General features: G+C 42.1%; 1 protein-coding gene across 1 annotated transcript in view; it reads left to right on the top strand.

Annotated features, from left to right (window-relative positions):
• The first annotated feature begins 8,465 nt into the window (after positions 1-8,465).
• Positions 8,466-17,043, top strand: part of ptchd4 (patched domain containing 4) — a 46,546-nt gene continuing 37,968 nt past the window's right edge. The window contains exon 1 of the mRNA XM_073493548.1: positions 8,466-8,891. Coding sequence (XP_073349649.1) covers positions 8,466-8,891 — 426 coding nt within the window. The remainder of the gene's footprint in view (positions 8,892-17,043) is intronic.

Genomic DNA, 17,043 nt, shown 5'->3' with positions numbered 1-17,043 from the left:
AATGTGGACAAATTTCTATATTTATGACCATGTGTTTGCAGGGTCTGGTAACCACTGGAAAATTGCCATGCTTTGCTGAAACTCCCTGGCCAGTTTCTGTGTAACCCATATTCATAAAGAACAGTCTTAGAAATGCTGACAAGAGGGGATAGCCTATCACAGATCTGGTGTGCGAACACCTACAAATAAAAATAATTTACACACTGTATGAATGCCCTTGTAGGAATATTCTCAAAGAATTCACGACAGAGGTTTAAGTCCCCAAGATGTCAAAATCCATGTCTAGGTGTTTTAATCAAATATGTCTTGCTGTATATAGTATCAGGCCCAACAATGGGAAAGAAAAGTTGTTTCTGAGGTCGGTCTAATCTCTGGTATTTTTTGAGTTAATAATTTTCGGGAAATGATAAAATAAAGTGTTGATGACTCATCCTGCAGTTTAGGGCGTATACCAGTTTTTCATCCAAAAAAAACCCTCTGTAAATTTCTCTGATGCTGCCTCAGATGTATTAAAAGAAGGACACCGCCAGAATAGAGTGTTTTCTAGGGACCGGGCTAACTGCTAACTATTGCTATAGCCAAAGGCAGTCTCCAAGAACAATTGAGGCCAGTTACAGTTCCAAGGTGATTTAATGGAGTTTTCTGATGAATAGATACTGATAGCTTTGTTGCTAAAGTAAACACTTACTGCAGCAAAATGGAGCTGCCATTAGCTATTAGCTTGGTTAGCACTCCTATTTGCTATCGTCCCTGTTGTCAAACTGGCCTCCGTTTTGTCGAAGGCTGTGCTGTTCCGACCTGGTCCGACCGTATTCACTCAGAACTGACAGTCTGCAGAGTCACGTACTGCTAGCGCTGATGGCGGGAGATACAATGCATCTTCATCTTTGGCTAATATGAATGCTAGTAACGCTAAGTATAATTTATTTAATTAGAAAACAGGAACCTGATATTTCTTTCAATTAGAAATAAATTGCTGTAACTACGTTTTCTATATAAGTAAAATGTAACTTAATACCACTGTATTCACAGGTTGTATTTAAACAGTTCAGCTTAGCAAATGAACCTCTACAGTGAAGAAAGAGATGCAATAATTTAATATGATCAGTCCTTTAGCCTGCAAAAAGCTGTGGAAATGAGGCCTAGTTTGAAAATAACCAGAGTTCTCCTATGGGCAAGACATCAGACCCCTTCTCTGTCTTATAGTGTAAAAAAATCAGCAGCAGTTACAGTGCCAAAAACATAATGCTCATGTGACCTGACTAGCAAATCTAATGCAGAGATATAGATTGTAGAAGAGCAACTCCCATTCAGCTTTCTGTATGTCAATCCAAGCTCTGGATCCTGTCCCTATGAGTATCAGTGTCATCAAATGTCTACGTTTTAACCAAATCATATGATACCGATGCTCAGAGAAAATACATTACAAAAAAGCAAATTACTTTAGGAAGCCTTGCTCAGTTGCTAAATAGAGTAACCTTCCAAAAGCATCAAATTCTAACTAGCCTGCAGCTAGCCAGCCAGTTAGCTCCACTAACCCTGCCTCTGTCAACAGTGAACAAGAAAATTAAATCTTTTTTTTTCATTAATTTTTTGACAAGAGTTCTTTTGTTTGCCAGTTAGCTAAGCTGTCTTCTGAAGGGGAAAATTAAGGTTCAATGCCACAAAGAGGAAAATTATTTTAGCCTCCAGAAGACATGTGTGGGTGTAATTTTATCAGCGCCGTTTGTAGATGCATGCATGAAAACCTGTCTTTATTTGTGTTTGCCTATGTTTCTGTCAGTTTGTTTCAGTAAATAAAATTGCATTTGAGCATCCTATAGCGTGAGGGCTGTCTTGTGTACAGTGTGTGTGTGTGTGTGTGTGTGTTCAAGAGAGAGTCTTTGTGGAGGTGCTGATGAATGGCTCTGATTAGCACCGAGGACGACACTGGAGCCTTTGGAGCGCCCTGCAGGATTACAGGACATCGCCAGGGTTTGCCACTCAGGCAGAAAATCACTTTCATAAAGTGACACAGACCCTACACACACACACACACATGCACACACACAAAGAGGCACAAGCTAACACACATAGAGAAGCGTACCTCATTTGAATAACTGAAGCCAACACAAATAATCACACGCTAATGCAGACATACAAATGCACACCTTAGCTGAACCTTAGCTCACCTTACCTGTGTTTCACTGGGCTCAGGCCGCCAAACATCCTTTTCTTTACTTTTTACACTTGAGACAGGTCTGTCGTACATTTGGATAAAGCTCAGTCACTGATGAGGTTACGGCTTTTACAGGCTGACAAACATGCAACAACTTCTTTTTTTTGGCTACTTGGGTGCAGTGGAAACTCGTTGCAAACACAACATTGTCATGTTATTACTATTTACAGTGATTTGGCAACATCCAGCAGTTACATTATGGTTCATTATAGTCAGGTTCCTGGTCACCTGATTAATGTCAATCCAATTTTATCTCTACTTTTGACTCAGTTTTTGGTCTTTTTTAACTCCAGACAGACACCTGTAGCTCTGGTGAACAGAGTGAAGCATTTAGCAGCTAGTCACTGACTGTGTCTGATTACTGTCTGGTGTTGTAGGGGGCAGTTGCTAATTCATGTAATAATTCTCTGTTGATTCATCATCATTAGTGACCCTTACACACTGTCACGTTTCATATTGTCATTTAATTTTGTTATCATCATAATATCCATTATAGCAACTTTTAATGCTTGAGGCGAGTGTGTACTGTCTGGTTGCTGTGATTGGCTGGTTGGGTTCAGCCATGGGTTTTGATTGGTTAAGGTACCATACCCAAGGTACGTCTGGGTATGGTAATATGTCTCAAATTACAGCAATATTCTACATGTCACTGGTCTCTCATTTGACACGCTGGACAGATTCAAATGTGCAGTTTTTGTGTTTATGTTAGTTTGGTGTCGATACCAAAATGAACTCAGTTGTACACAGGAAATGCTTAAAGAGAAGAAGATGCTCACATTAAAAGGTTTTTAAAAACATTTTTTTAAATTAAGTTTGGGCTTTTTGCAGTGTGTTATAAACTGTTATAAAAATATGATCACATCACTTCTTCACTTTTTCAAATTATTTCCCCCATATATTATAACATCTGTTCACTTTCATTTGCATAAAAATTGTTGTCATGAAATAATTTATCTGATGATGAGACCCTTGAAATTAAAGGCACACTGTGTAGTGTGTGGCCACCGGAGGTGCTGTGGGGGCATCGCGTGCCTTGTATCATAACAATGTTTCTCATGGGTTTCCCAATCTGACAACAATATCGATAGTGAAACATGCATGGTCCTGTGTGCATTCAACTTTCTGCTAGCATTTCATCATTAGTCTGTGCCTTTACTTAACTGGTAACAATCATACGTCATTTCAGATATTGACTTTATATTGATATTTTTGCATTCGTGTGCAGCCAGATTCTATATTTGAATAACATCAATTTCCCCTCGGTTTGGCTCGTATCCAAAGTTATGAATAATGTATGTACAGCATCTCAGTGACAACATCCATCATCTATTACGGTTAAAAAAGCTGTTGTGTGCTCACTGGTTTACTGCAGATGACTGTCATAACACTGTCAGGTTTCCAGCAGTGACCCCATCTCCACTTTTCAGAGACTTTGGTTTCTAAAGAAGGCACTTGGCATCCCATCAGAGGCTAAATGGAATGTGGTCACTGTGTGGCCTTTAATTAAGTCCTTCCAGAGGGAGGATTTACTGTCCTGGAATGAGAAAAGAATGAGTACACAGTATTTTCTCACCCACTTAAAGCAGTAATCCATAAAGCATTTATATTACCGCAAACTGTGCGTACAGAAGAGGATTCATGCATTAGAAGCTAGATGCATACGCCAGCTATATCATAGCAGAGTATATTTTCAATGGCATAAATATGAATGGCTGAATTTTTAAAAGCTAAAGCATTAACATTTGATATACTCACACTTTTAGAACGTCTTGTGCCCCCGTTTCTGGTTCTCCACCGCACGGGCCGCTCAAGATGTGCCAACCATAAGCTCTTTGATACCAATGCTTTGTGTCAAGATAAAGGCCTTTTGTTAAGGCTTCTCTTGCCCAGCTGATAGTGAGTGTGCCACAGTACAATGTTGTTTATCTCAGGTCCTCAGCAGTGGAGGCCGTTCACACGAATGAGTTTTTGGAACACCGAGCAGCTTGAATTTCTAATGATTTATTCAGCGAGAGTGCACCGACGTGAATTGCATGGCGTTCTTTGTGCAGGTCTGGTGAGCAGGGCCGTAGCTTTGTCATTTAAATCACTGACCGCAACTCCCGACAACCAAAGGAAACAAATAAGAACAGACGATGCTGCTGCGTTTTTTGCTCGGGAGGCTTGTTTGGCAGACTGGTGAATGAGGTTTTACTCATGCCAAGAAATTATTCAGGTGCAGAGGTAGCGACTGTACATGGCCTACTTTTTATGCTACTTCACCGACGCTGCTGCTCCGACTGTAAGAGCTGCTTGGAAAATCAGGATCTACCAAGGCAGGATTAAGGCCTGGGTCATTAACAATGACATCAGTCTCCGACAATTACGCAATGAGATCTTGGTTTGGAAGATTCTTCACTGGCCTCCTTTGTATACAGATGGGAAGGGGCTTCAGTGATGATTACCCTGTAAACCCATGAGTATACAAATGGTATTTACAGTGTAACAAGCATGAGTTAATCCTAATCCTGAGCTGTAATTGATTTTTCAGTGATGAGATGTTCAGTAGAAGATGTTAGACCAGGACGAGGATTAATCCTTGTCTGTGAAAATGGTCAACAAGCAGGCGGCGACTGTAGAGCCTGTTGTTATTCGCACAAATCCAAATTAGATTCCAGTTAGGAAGTAGTTTTTAAGAATGAAAAGAAGAAGAAAACATACTTATCCAAAATTTGGATTACCAGCCGAGCAAAGCAGGCAATTGCCTTGGGCTCCTGAACCCTCATGGTCCGGGCCCCAGGTTTACTGTGTGGCAATTACTTTGTGGTAATTTGATTAGAAGAGTGCAGTGCCCGTTCAAAACATGCTGTTCAGAAGGGGCTGATTTGTTGGTCTGTGGTATTGCTGATTGCTCAATCAAACAAAATTATGCCCTGACACTGTGCTTCCTTGGGTACTGAGCAGTACACCTGTCATGACATACTGTAGCTACGCTGCGGACGTAGGAGAAGGGTCAAGCTGGGCTCACACTGCAGGAGTTTAGGGCTGATTTAATCCAGATCCACCCCTCCTGACAATAGGAAGAGAATTCTGGTCTGGGTCCTGTGATGTTTGGCACAATTATCTGGTAATGTGAGGGGTTACAGATCCAGTCTTAAGCCTCCTGAATGAGGTTCACCCCGATAACGTCAGACATGTTGATATTTACAATTTAAGATCTGGATGCTTACATCGGAACTTTCCAAGCCAGACGACAACAACCAATGAGAGAGGCATCCCCGAGCAGCTGGCGGTGCTGCCAATCTAAGGTCAACATTCTAGCCCTTGAAGCTAATGTTGTTTAATGTTCTGCTTTTGTTTGTTTTTTCTCACTGCAACACGTTACTACAGCAGGTTGTTGCAGCACACTCCATTTTGTTTATGTCTGCTTCCCCATGAGATCACGTGAGAGGGGTCACGTGTGAGCCCAGCTTCAGCCTGCAGAGCCACGAGTGTCTGAAACTAATGACACGTGTGTCCCACAGCACAAGCTGGCTACAAAGTGGCTCCGCTAATTCAGTTACAAACACGTGTCATTTCCTAAAACTTCACAATAAAAGCCCTCTGTTTTTTAGTCATTTTAAAGCATTTACTGTGAAGCAACATTGCAGAAAAGAGCAGTAACTAAACCTGACTCCTGAAACAGCTGAAAGTGAACACGATGAAACAGCAAAACACAGCAGATGTCTGAAAGTACAAACAGGATGAGAGAAACTAAAGAGATTCAGTTAGAAGCTAAAAAAGTACTGAGGGCTGAACACACTGACTTTTAAAAACATCTTTCTCTCAGGTTTCCTGCACAGACATGAGTTCAGTATCAGTTTGAGGGGGAGACGGGTGCTTGTTATGGGTTGGCCACAGTCTCGAGATGGCTGGTCGTAGCAGGTCCATCACGGTTGCGGCGCAGCTCAACTCGGCACAGTAAAACTGGTGATGGAGAAGGAAATCCGTGTGGCTCGGTTTGACTCGGTGTAGCCAAAAGTGCTAGTGGAAAAATGCAGAAAGAAGCCTGAAAAGGGGCCCAAATCTCGTTGTTGTCCCAGAGCCCTCTAGTGGGTGGATCCGGCTCTAATCTACCTCACTGCTGCGATGATACCTCTTTTTAAATTGTAATCATAGAGGCACCTGGCAAGCACAACATCGTGAACTTGCAAGGTTCTTTATGCAGTAACTGATGCACTTCATCTGGATCTTGACAATAATGCAGTTCAGCCTGTTACCTTAACCTGGTGACCTACAGCCCTGTCCAGGACCGTTGTGTTTTCATTGAGGTTCCCTCCCTGTTGGAACCTGAGGATTTCACTCTGTCAGACATTCATACGAGCAAAACGTTAAAGGAGCACTGAAGAAATTAAGAAATGTTAATGAGGAGAGAAAGATGTTCATTGGCTGATTTTTTTCTGCCTAAACAAACTAAATAATCAAACCCTCTTTGTTTTCATGACTGAATAAACTGAATAAACAAGCTGACTTTAAAGGACAACGAAATTTATACTGTTTTACTTTGTTTATATGTGGCGGACCCTGCCACCTTTCTAGCTTCAAACAGTGTTCTGGGACCTTATTTTCCTCTGAGAACAGCTTGTTCATTCACTTACGGAAAAAAGTTTGTATCATTACCTCGTTAATATTGAAAATATTCAAATTCTGAGTTTGAATTACTACACAGGGCTCCTTTAAACATACACACTGAGCAGATGCTAGCAATGTTAGTGACCACTAAAGTTCACCACACAACAGCCATATCATGACATTTGATGCCCTTAGCAAACACTGGACACTAAAACGAGACAGCATCAAATCAGAAAATATACCTCAGATGAAGCGTTTTTGATCATTTGGCATTGACAAATAATTTGTTTAGTCATTTATGAATAGTTGATCTTTAAAATGAAAAAAAAAAAATCTGATGTGTGAAGAAACAAAAAGCATGATTTACTGTAATATAAATGTAAGCATGTTAATTTGAAGATGGTGCTGCTCAGCAGCAGAGCACTCAGTGCTGCCACTGGTGGTCGGATCGGGGCCACTGATGATGAGTCAGGCTGAATACATTGATTGTTCTCAACACTTGCTGCTGAAGCTTTGATACTTTCACCAACAAGGAGGCGGCTCAAGGTCAAATCTTGTCTACCGTTGCCGCCATTTGCACGGGGTGAATTCATTTAGCATGTCCTATAACATTCTCACACTGCTGATACATAATGTAATTCTGGGGATTGTGTCAGAGATGGGCTGCAGGCTGCTGCATTCACACACCTGCCTTCATTTAGGTACACAAAGGCAACACATAGAGGAGATGGCAGCATCCACTTAATATAATATACTTGACTAACACAAGTGGTAATATGGGGTTTTAGTGTGTGTGTGTGTGTGTGGGTGTGTGTGTGTTTGGAATAATCACCCCGTGACAAAGCACTTAAACAGGCATGTTATTTCTGAGCACCGGACCCGGGGGTCTGCACCGCCTGCTCCTGTCACACCACCCTGCCTGGCCTGTATAAACCACTCAGCATGAAGCAGACACGCGCTGGGTTTTCCCCATTCATGAAGCCAACACTGACTCATCCCTGCGCGTGCTCCTGGTCATTCAGCCACCTGCGGGAACAATTTCTTACAACTCTCATGTTGCCTGTTGCCTCCGCTGTTCCTAAAATAACCAGGCACCATCACCACCACCACCCCCCCACCCCTCTCTCCTCCATCCTCCCCCCCCCTCCCTCCCTCCCACCCCCGCCACATGGTTACAGTTAAGTACATAAATCAGGCGCCACCGCTGCTGTGCGCGCTGTAGAGGCAGACGGGAGGCACACATGCACTTCACGCCGCCGCGGCTCGTCGCTGCAGCCGGTGCAGCGGAGGAGACTCGCAGCTCTTTCTCCATCACACGGAGGCGGAATGGCTTGAGAGGCAGACAGCGCGGACTCGTCTCGATCGCCCGATGCACGATGATTTTCTGACTGTCTGCCCCGTCTGTGCGCGTCCGTCCGTCTTACCGCGGATTGCTGCAGTGCTGTTTTTTCCAGGTGTTGTGGCGTGTGAGTGTGTGTGTGAGAGAGAGGGTGAGTGTGTGAGCGTGTGTGTGTGTGTGTGTGTGTGAGTGTGTGTGTGAGTGTGTGTGTGTGTGTGTGAGTGTGTGAATGTGTGAGTGTGTGTGCATGGTGGTGGTGTAGCCTGGTGTAATTCTCTTACGAATTGGACTAAGCCGGGGAACGGAGTCTGATGTCACATGTGCTTCATCGGAGGAGACGGGGCATCTGCAAGCTGGATTTTGTGGAGGATGCTGCGGCAAGTGATACACAGAGGGCTCAAGGCTTCGTTCTACTGGCTGGGCTTATTCGTTAGCAGGCACCCCGTTTTCTTCCTCACTGTCCCCGCCGTCCTCACCATCATTTTCGGATCTACCGTGCTGAGCCGATTCAAGCCGGAGACGGACCTGGAGGTGCTGGTCGCCCCTACTCACAGCCTCGCCAAGATCGAGCGGAGTCTCGCCAACAGCCTGTTTCCCATCGACCAGTCGAAGCACAAGCTGTACTCGGATTTGCACACCCCTGGAAGATATGGCAGGCTGATCCTGCTGGCCAAGTCCGGGGGGAACATCCTGGAGCTGGCCGACCAGGTCCTGCAGGTCCACAAGCAGGTGTTGGATTTGCGCGTCAATTACAAGGGATTCAATTACACGTTCGCGCACCTCTGCGTCTTGAGCCACAGGGACAAGCGTTGCCTCCTGGATGATATCATCACCATCTTCGAAGATATCAGGCAGGCTGTGCTTTCCAACAGCACTTTCCATAAGGTGCCCGTGAGCTACCCCAACACAACATTAAAGGTGAGATTTGACACTGCATGTCAGCCACACTCGAGATCTGTCTCCATCAGTCTGGTGACAGTGCAGCAGCAGCAGCAGCAGCAGCAGGCAGCATGTGAATAGCAGTAGCAGGATGGCCCTCCGAGCTTGCCATAATTTCTGAATGAACGCAGTGGGCTTGCACCGCTCAGGCTGTGATGTGGGGCTGCAGATTGCTACATACATCAGCCAGGCGAGGGAAGCCTCTCCATAACAGCTCTCACCCTCCCTGTTGGTGCAGGTGCATTGATTGGCTGCATGTAGCCCCTCTGTTCTTACACACACACACACACACACACACTCAGGCGCACACACGCACAGGGATATCCTGTCTTTTTTTTGATGCAGTGTTTCCCTCCTGCTTCTCCCGGCTGCACATGCAGCATGACATGGCTCCAGTAGCTAATGGACTCCCAGGTATCCTGATTTTGGCTCAGTGGGATCTGACTGCACACATGCAGCCTCATCAATCACACACATGCTTTCAGCAGCAGTAACACACAACCGAACATGTAGAGATGCTGCATGTAGACAACCAGGTGCACAGTCTTTTCCACCAAAATGAACCCGGGGCTGGTTCTGGCCTGGTGCTCGTGCTGGTTCAAAGTTGATTCAACCTGTGAACCTTTTAAGAACCGATTTGCTTTTCCACGGGCCTGTGAGCCACTGTAGAGTCACATCTTTCAGTCGCTGTATGCAGCTGCAGTTTCCCAGCATTGTTAGGAACAGCTGTGGAACTCAGAACAAATATGACCACAGACTCTTCACAATGACTGGTCCTCGGACGACTGCTGCTTTGATTAGTGCAAATAGTGCAAATATTTTGTTTATGCTCCCATGGATAAGTCAGAAGATGATATACTAGCTCGGTTCTTTAAAAATGGCAGTCATACAGGGTATTTGTTGGTCATGGTCATGATAACCTCACCCCCGCCCCGATGTAAGCGGTTATTTGCACTAGCCTAGGAAAGTGTTGGTGCCACTCTGGAACCACTGGATCCGAACCAGCACCTGAACCACCTTGGTTGAAAAGGGGTAACAGATGCATCAAGTGCTCTGCAGATGGAGCCTGATTCACTATTTGCCTGATCAGGCTTTTATATTGAAAAGCTGTTGCACACATGCATGATTTGCAATTATTTGCACCAGGTGTCATCATTGTCAAACCGTCACGACAAACACAGTGCAAGGTTACGTGTGAACTTGATGCGTGACGAGTGCTTCATTCTCTATTTTGTGGCCTTGAGGTGTTCACAGCACCGCAGGTTTGAAAATACATGGACATAAGTCTCTATAACAAGCAGAGCATTCAACACCACTGTACGCTGCCTTCTCCTGACGTGGGCTCAAACTGACACATAACATCAGTGTATCCTAAACCTGCTCTCCAGCTCTCTTTGAGAGCAGTGTGAGCCGTCCCAGCAGCATCGGTGTCTGTGTGTGGAGTGGAGCAGTGAGGCCATTCATCGTCCTGCTGCAGACTGTTTGGATCCTAATATTCAGGTTAAAGGACACAGACACACGTGTGTTCTTGTGGGAGTCAAATATGGGTTGTGATTTTTGCAGTTCTTTGTCCATAATAAGCAAGTTTATTCCAGTTCAAAGCAGTATATCACTGTATTAATATATCACACAATGTTATCGGCTCTACTGTACAGAGACATCAGTGAAGTGAGATGTCTGCACAGAGCCCAAAGATACTAAAAGACAACACCCACCCAGCCACAGTCTGTTCACCCTGCTGCTATCTGACAACAGATACACAAGTATCTGCTGCTGTACCACCAGACTACAGAGAGGCTTCATTACCCAAGCTCCCCATCATCAACACTGCATTTTCCAAAATAGATGTAGCAGGACTCGATTTTTAAACCCTTGTGATTTAAAAAAAGACAATAAGTATACTTTTACTTTTTATACCATTGCTGTCCAGTGGAAAGCATGTCTCTTCAAATTTGGCTGACAATGCAGTGTCACACATCTAAAAACGCTGTTGTGTTTCTTAGCCAGCCCCTCCAGGAACTTGCCAGTTAACGCAAATTCAAATTCGCAAATTCAGTGTTGCTCAGTCCCCACAACTTTTCCACCAATTTGACCAATCATTGGAGTTTCCCTCGAGTTTGACCAATCACTAGCAGTCCCCCGTGCAAAACGTTGAGTCGTACATGTTCGCCACCAAACTCACTTCCCTTTCTTCTAGGTTGTAAAGAGGCAGACAAGACATGAACGTCTCAGGTTTACAAAGACAAAATGCTGCTAATGATCTTGCAAGGCGCCTCCCTGATGTTCTGCATGAAAGCGGGGGCGGAACACAAAAGCTGTCAATTGACAAACACATTCGTACTGCAAAACACATCCAAATTAAATATAAGATTCAATATGCACGGTAAGCAGTGATGCAAGTGTGTTATGTATATGGATGGAATGATAGAAGATTTTATTGCAGATACAAAAACACATATGTTGATCGTGGTGAATTTGCATCATCAGGACCATCATGAATCAAGATAATTATGAATATCCTCACATCAATGACTTGAAAAAACTATATTGGTTTCTTGATTATTTGGGATTTCTCAAGCCTGTCACCATGGCTGAAGGCTAAGCTTTCACATTGTATCCCGCACTAAAACAAGATAAATCAGGTGTCTGTAAATGCTACAGATTCCAAACTAAAGAACGCCAGGGAGATGAGGTTACCAGCATTTATTTATCCTTTATTTGTGTGGGAAGACCTTATGATATATGATTACTTAAGATTCTTTGATGTTTTTTTCATAGAAAAACAGATGTGTGTCCTCTAAATCAAACATTTATTTCCTAACAAAATGTAAGGCTAAAGGGGCACCATGTAGTTTCAAACTCAGAATTTGAATATTTACAATATTAATGAGGTAATAACAAACTCAGAAATATGTATTCTTTCCATAAATGAATACAGAAGCTGTGCTCAGAGGAAAATAAATTCCCAGAACACTGTTTGAAGCTAGAAAGGTGGCAGGGTCCGCCACATATAAACAAAGGAAAACAGTATGAAATTGTGTTGTCCTTTAAGGTCAGTTTGTTTATTCAGTTTATTCAGTCATGAAAACAAAGACAGGGTTAGGGTTCAACAAAACTACAGAGTGCTCCTTTAATGCCATTCAGTTCACCTGTGCTGCTGTGTCAAAATGTCTGCTGTTAAAAAGGTCTATTGCTTTACCGTGTCATAACACTCAGACTAATATAAAGTTCAATCTTTGACGTGACACAAGTAGTAGATCCAGTGAGAGCTGCTGACAGTGAAGTCCGTGACTTACCCTGGGACACTGTTATTGAAAGGACAAACTGCTGTCGAGTACCGCAGATAGTTTTAATCATTTTGCAAGCAAAAAAATGCCAAATATAGGGAGAGTTTGCTGTTCTTCCCTGTGTTACATCATAATTAACTAAATATCTTTGGGTTTTTAGACACACTTTTTTGGGGGGATAAAGTTAGCTGAAGACCTTAAGCTACAGGAAATTGTGTTGGAAAATGGGATTCCCATTTTCTTACGCTCAATTGATTAATTGGGAAATTAGCTTGTCGACTAACGAGTAATGTAAATGTTTGACTAATTATTCTGACAATCCACCACAGTTTCTTAAAACCCAAGGTGATGTCTCCTGAGTGCGCCCTCAAAAAACCAAAGTGTTTGGTTTACAAAGTCCTTACAATTGAAAAAATGCTAGAACCAATTAACATTTGCAATTTTGATGTAAAAATGAAATGCCCTCTTCATCATTCTATAATAATCCAATAGCTCTAATAATCATACAAGTGTTTTTTTTTCTTTCGGTAATTTGGTTGAACTCACCCCTTAAGTCCTGATGTATGTGCACGTGCTGACACATTATCACTAACTCGTCTCCAACATGAATTACAGTTCCTCTGTTCTTGAAGGTTGGTGTGACCTCCTTCCTCTCCAGTTATCCTCACTCTGTATCAGGCACTCTGCACCCTCCATGTTCCAGAATCCTTCCTCTCTCCGTCTGCCTGTTTGACGAGCTGTCTCGGCTAATTCATTTGCCTGACTTCTTATGCCTCATCCTCCTCTTTGATGTCACTGCCGGGGTTTATTTCTGTGCTTGTTATACAGACGTAGACTTTGTTAAAAAAAAAAAAAAAAAGTCCTACTTTTTGCTGAGCTGAACTTTAGCTCTATTCCCCGGAGAAAATGCTTAAAATATATATTCTTTGTTTTGCTCTGTCTGCTGTATTGTCAGTTGTGTAATATATTTAAAACTGTCAGTTGTTATAAGGGTAAAAATACATCAAGGTTTATGATGGAAAAAAAAGCCTACAGCAAATAGGGTTAGATGAGCAATAGGGACAGTTCCAACATATTAAGTGTAACTACATTATACAATATAGAAATGGCTATCGATTTAAACAAATAAACACAATTCAAATTAAAAATGAGATTCTTGAAAAATGAAAAATAGCTGCCAGCTCTTGTATTGTTGCTTAATCCTGCATTCATGCCACCAGGAACCACCTGATGTCCGATGGTTAATTAGAGCTTGTTGATTGCTGGACGAAGTGCCAAAGTTGGTACGGCAACAGATTGAACATATGACTGTGTGGGAATGTCATTATCTGCTGATAGCCAATAGCCCAAATATTTATATATAAAATTAATAGAGTTTTTCCTTACTGACAGTCAGGGCACAGTGTGTCTCAGGTCAAAATGTGGACTTCTGTTGTACAGTGGCCCATATGTTATAGATTAACATGTGTTGTAGTTGAGTACGGAAGCTCAGAAGTGCCAAGGTTGAACGTATTTTTTTCTGCTTTGGTTACAGATTTGCATTATGACAACATTTTCCTGACAGGCATTCTGTCCTGTAAGTATTAGGTTAGGGCTGATAGGTAATAATGATGTGTCAACCATAAGCACACCACAAATAAACATTTTAAATAAGAAACCTGAAGTTTACTGATTAACAATGCTAGCAGAAGGGCTCCAGGGCTGGCAGTGTTAGTTGGACAGTCAGTCCAACACTTTGGCTCAGACTTAAATATCTCAACTATATGATGGATTATGTAATTGGATCTGCAATCACTTCGGGGACTTTCCCTGTAGCACCATCAAGTTCAGTTCTCAGTTTCTCCAGTACTTTGGTGTATGACCAATACATGCACAAACGTTCCATTCAGCCAGAAATGCTGGCATGGTTTCAGACTCTTGTTGTGTCTTGTTTAATGAATAAGACATATTAATCAAATAAAACTCTTTGCCATTTCTGTACAAGGGTGGCAACTAAAAATAATTTTTATTATCTACTAATGATGTTGAATTTTTTTTCCACATAATTGATTCATTTAGAGTAGAGTAAATTACTTGTTTGGTTCAATCAGCTGCCCAAAACCCAAACATATTCAGTTTTAAATTATATTAAACAGGTCGTGTCAGGTTGAGGCAAAAAGGTGAGGATCCAAATGCAGGACACTCAGGAGGCAGGCAGGATTGAGAAGAAAAACCGAGCTTTAATAAATGGTTGAAAATCCAAAAGTAATGTAATCCAAAAAAACAAGCAGTGCAAAGTCCAAAAATACAAAGTGGCAACACAAAAGCTAAAACAAAGTACAAACCAAAAGCAAAGTTCAAACAGAAATCACATAATCACAAAACAGGAACATGGCAATGGAGAGGCTATAACCAGAGAAAGTTAGGTATGTTTGTATAAATGTAACTCAAATGGTTGATTGATTATGAAAACTTTTAATCGAATAGTCGTTGCAGCTGTATTCTGTTTGTTCCACAGAACAATCTGGGAAGTCGTCCATAGAAACTGTTTAGATTAAGGTAGGCGCTTTCAAAAAATATTTGGCAAGTGATTGGACGAGCCATCTGTCTGTCACTGGCTATTTGTAACCAACTAAGTCAACAAACCATATGATGGTAAATCGAGCTCTTGTCTGAAATCAGTCGAGACAAAAGCAGAAACATTGTTCCATGGAGAAAAGCCTTCAGTGCTGGATAACTAGCAACATCTCTGCTAACCTCCTAAAGGGTTGCTTCTCTCTCAGGTCATCACAAGTAATGCCATAGGACACTGATCAGTCCAAACCACTGTCTTTTGGACTCAAGCCCATAGCTTTAAGCCTGGCAATATGGATTTGTGTGATCAAATGATTACAAGACTTCAAAAATCCAGTTACCTTGCAAGGTAAATTCTGTACAGCAAGCAATTCTACATATATACTGATAGACTGATACTAATATACTTCTGTTAACCAATATTGGTCAGTCAGGCTCTAGTGAGTAAGGACTTCTGTCTAAGACATCCTCAAAGTGTGGTCCGAGTAGAGTTGGTTAAATATCATGTTTAACATTTTTCACAAACTGAATGTGACTGAGCGACTCCAAAGCCCTGTAGTGAGCAGGGTAGATGTGTTGTTTTTAATCTTAAATCAACTTGCATTCAAAGTCAAACATTATCATTAGAATTGGCTGTGTTGCTATGATGTCAGTCTTCAGCAATGTAACCAAACGTTATATATATTTACGCTGGTATTACGATTTATGTCAAAAATGATCAGCCGTGGACCGCTTTGCCAGACTAAAACAGACATTGCTACACTGATGTCTCCTTTCTTCCCATTAAGATGGCAACAGAGACAATGATGAGTGAGTAGGTGAGGCCTTTTTTTTTTTTTGCAAGACCGTCATCTAATTAGATTATAATTTGTAATATACTGTTGAGGCAGGCTGATTGTGGTGGTATTGTAGCGCTGAGAAACCTCATTGGGAGGAGGTCTGATTGGGTGGTAGGGTGTACGAATCATCTTGTTCACCTGTAGCATGTTGGTTTCTGGTCCTGATTTTAAATCTCAATTACACAACATCTGACCTATTTTAAACACAAAGAAAATGGATAAGGAGATTTATACATTACAGGCTGCGTATGTTTGATATCTGCAGATTATATCATATTTAAGATAACAGGCACTAAATGGTTTGTCATGTCACATGGTTGTGATTAAGATTGAGATTTGTCTTGATCAGAACATATTGTTTCAAGCCATTATCTTGAGATACCCTTTTGATACGTCAAGGTAATGAGATAACTGTGTTGTCTGCTTGTGATGATGAGGGACCTTATAAAAGAGCAAGCCTGCCTTCTCTGGGCTTCCGTATATAAAACCTCTGAAAAGCAGAGGTGTGCTATTTCTTCATTACATTATTCTCACACTAATAATATTGTGTTTGACAAGATCAAGCTTCTTGTTCCATTCATGAGAGGACAGTGAAATTGAGTGCTTGAATTAAGTTATTGGGCAGTTTGGGTTGTATGCTGCATGGCAATGTCAAGCTAAGGTCAGCGTTTGTTTTACACCCCCCCATTCTCTTTAATAAATCATAAAATTGGAGGTGAGAGAGGCTGTGGTGAGAAAGCAGGAAAATAGCTGATATGCAGAAGGAGGTCTGTGACAGCTGCAGGAGGGGGGCTGTGATTGGAGGATGGGAGAACAGACGAGGCACAGGAACTGGCTGATGGGGTTAGCTATGTGTGTGTGTCAATAACTGGCTCGCCCTAGGGTGCGTTCGGGTACATGGCAATAAAAACACAGTCAATACAATCCTCAAATGTCTCCCAACACTGCCCTTCATCAAGAATCTCAACGTGAAATTGTTTTTTTAAATATTAACAATTTGCTTGGAATCAATGAGTTGGACAACAGAATTTTGTAAAAAAAATAACCTGACTGGGTTTTGTCCTGCTTCGATTATGTTTACCACAGTCAAGTTACATCCAGGTAACTTCTATTTTTCCTTGACTCGTGACTGAGAGGAGTCTTCTTCCATGTAGAGCTGGGCTCGATACAAGAGCGCTTCATAAACGCAAGCAATGGGTGACAAAATCAAATATTACAGTATTTTTGACAAAAAAGTTCAATATCAATATTGCAACAATATTGTAGGGATAGGCAAAA

Source organism: Pagrus major, chromosome 22 (assembly GCF_040436345.1).
Source record: "Pagrus major chromosome 22, Pma_NU_1.0".
In the NCBI taxonomy this organism is placed as follows: Eukaryota; Metazoa; Chordata; class Actinopteri; order Spariformes; family Sparidae; genus Pagrus; species Pagrus major.
Note: the sequence above shows the minus strand (reverse complement) of the source record. Positions and strands in the feature narration are given on the sequence as shown.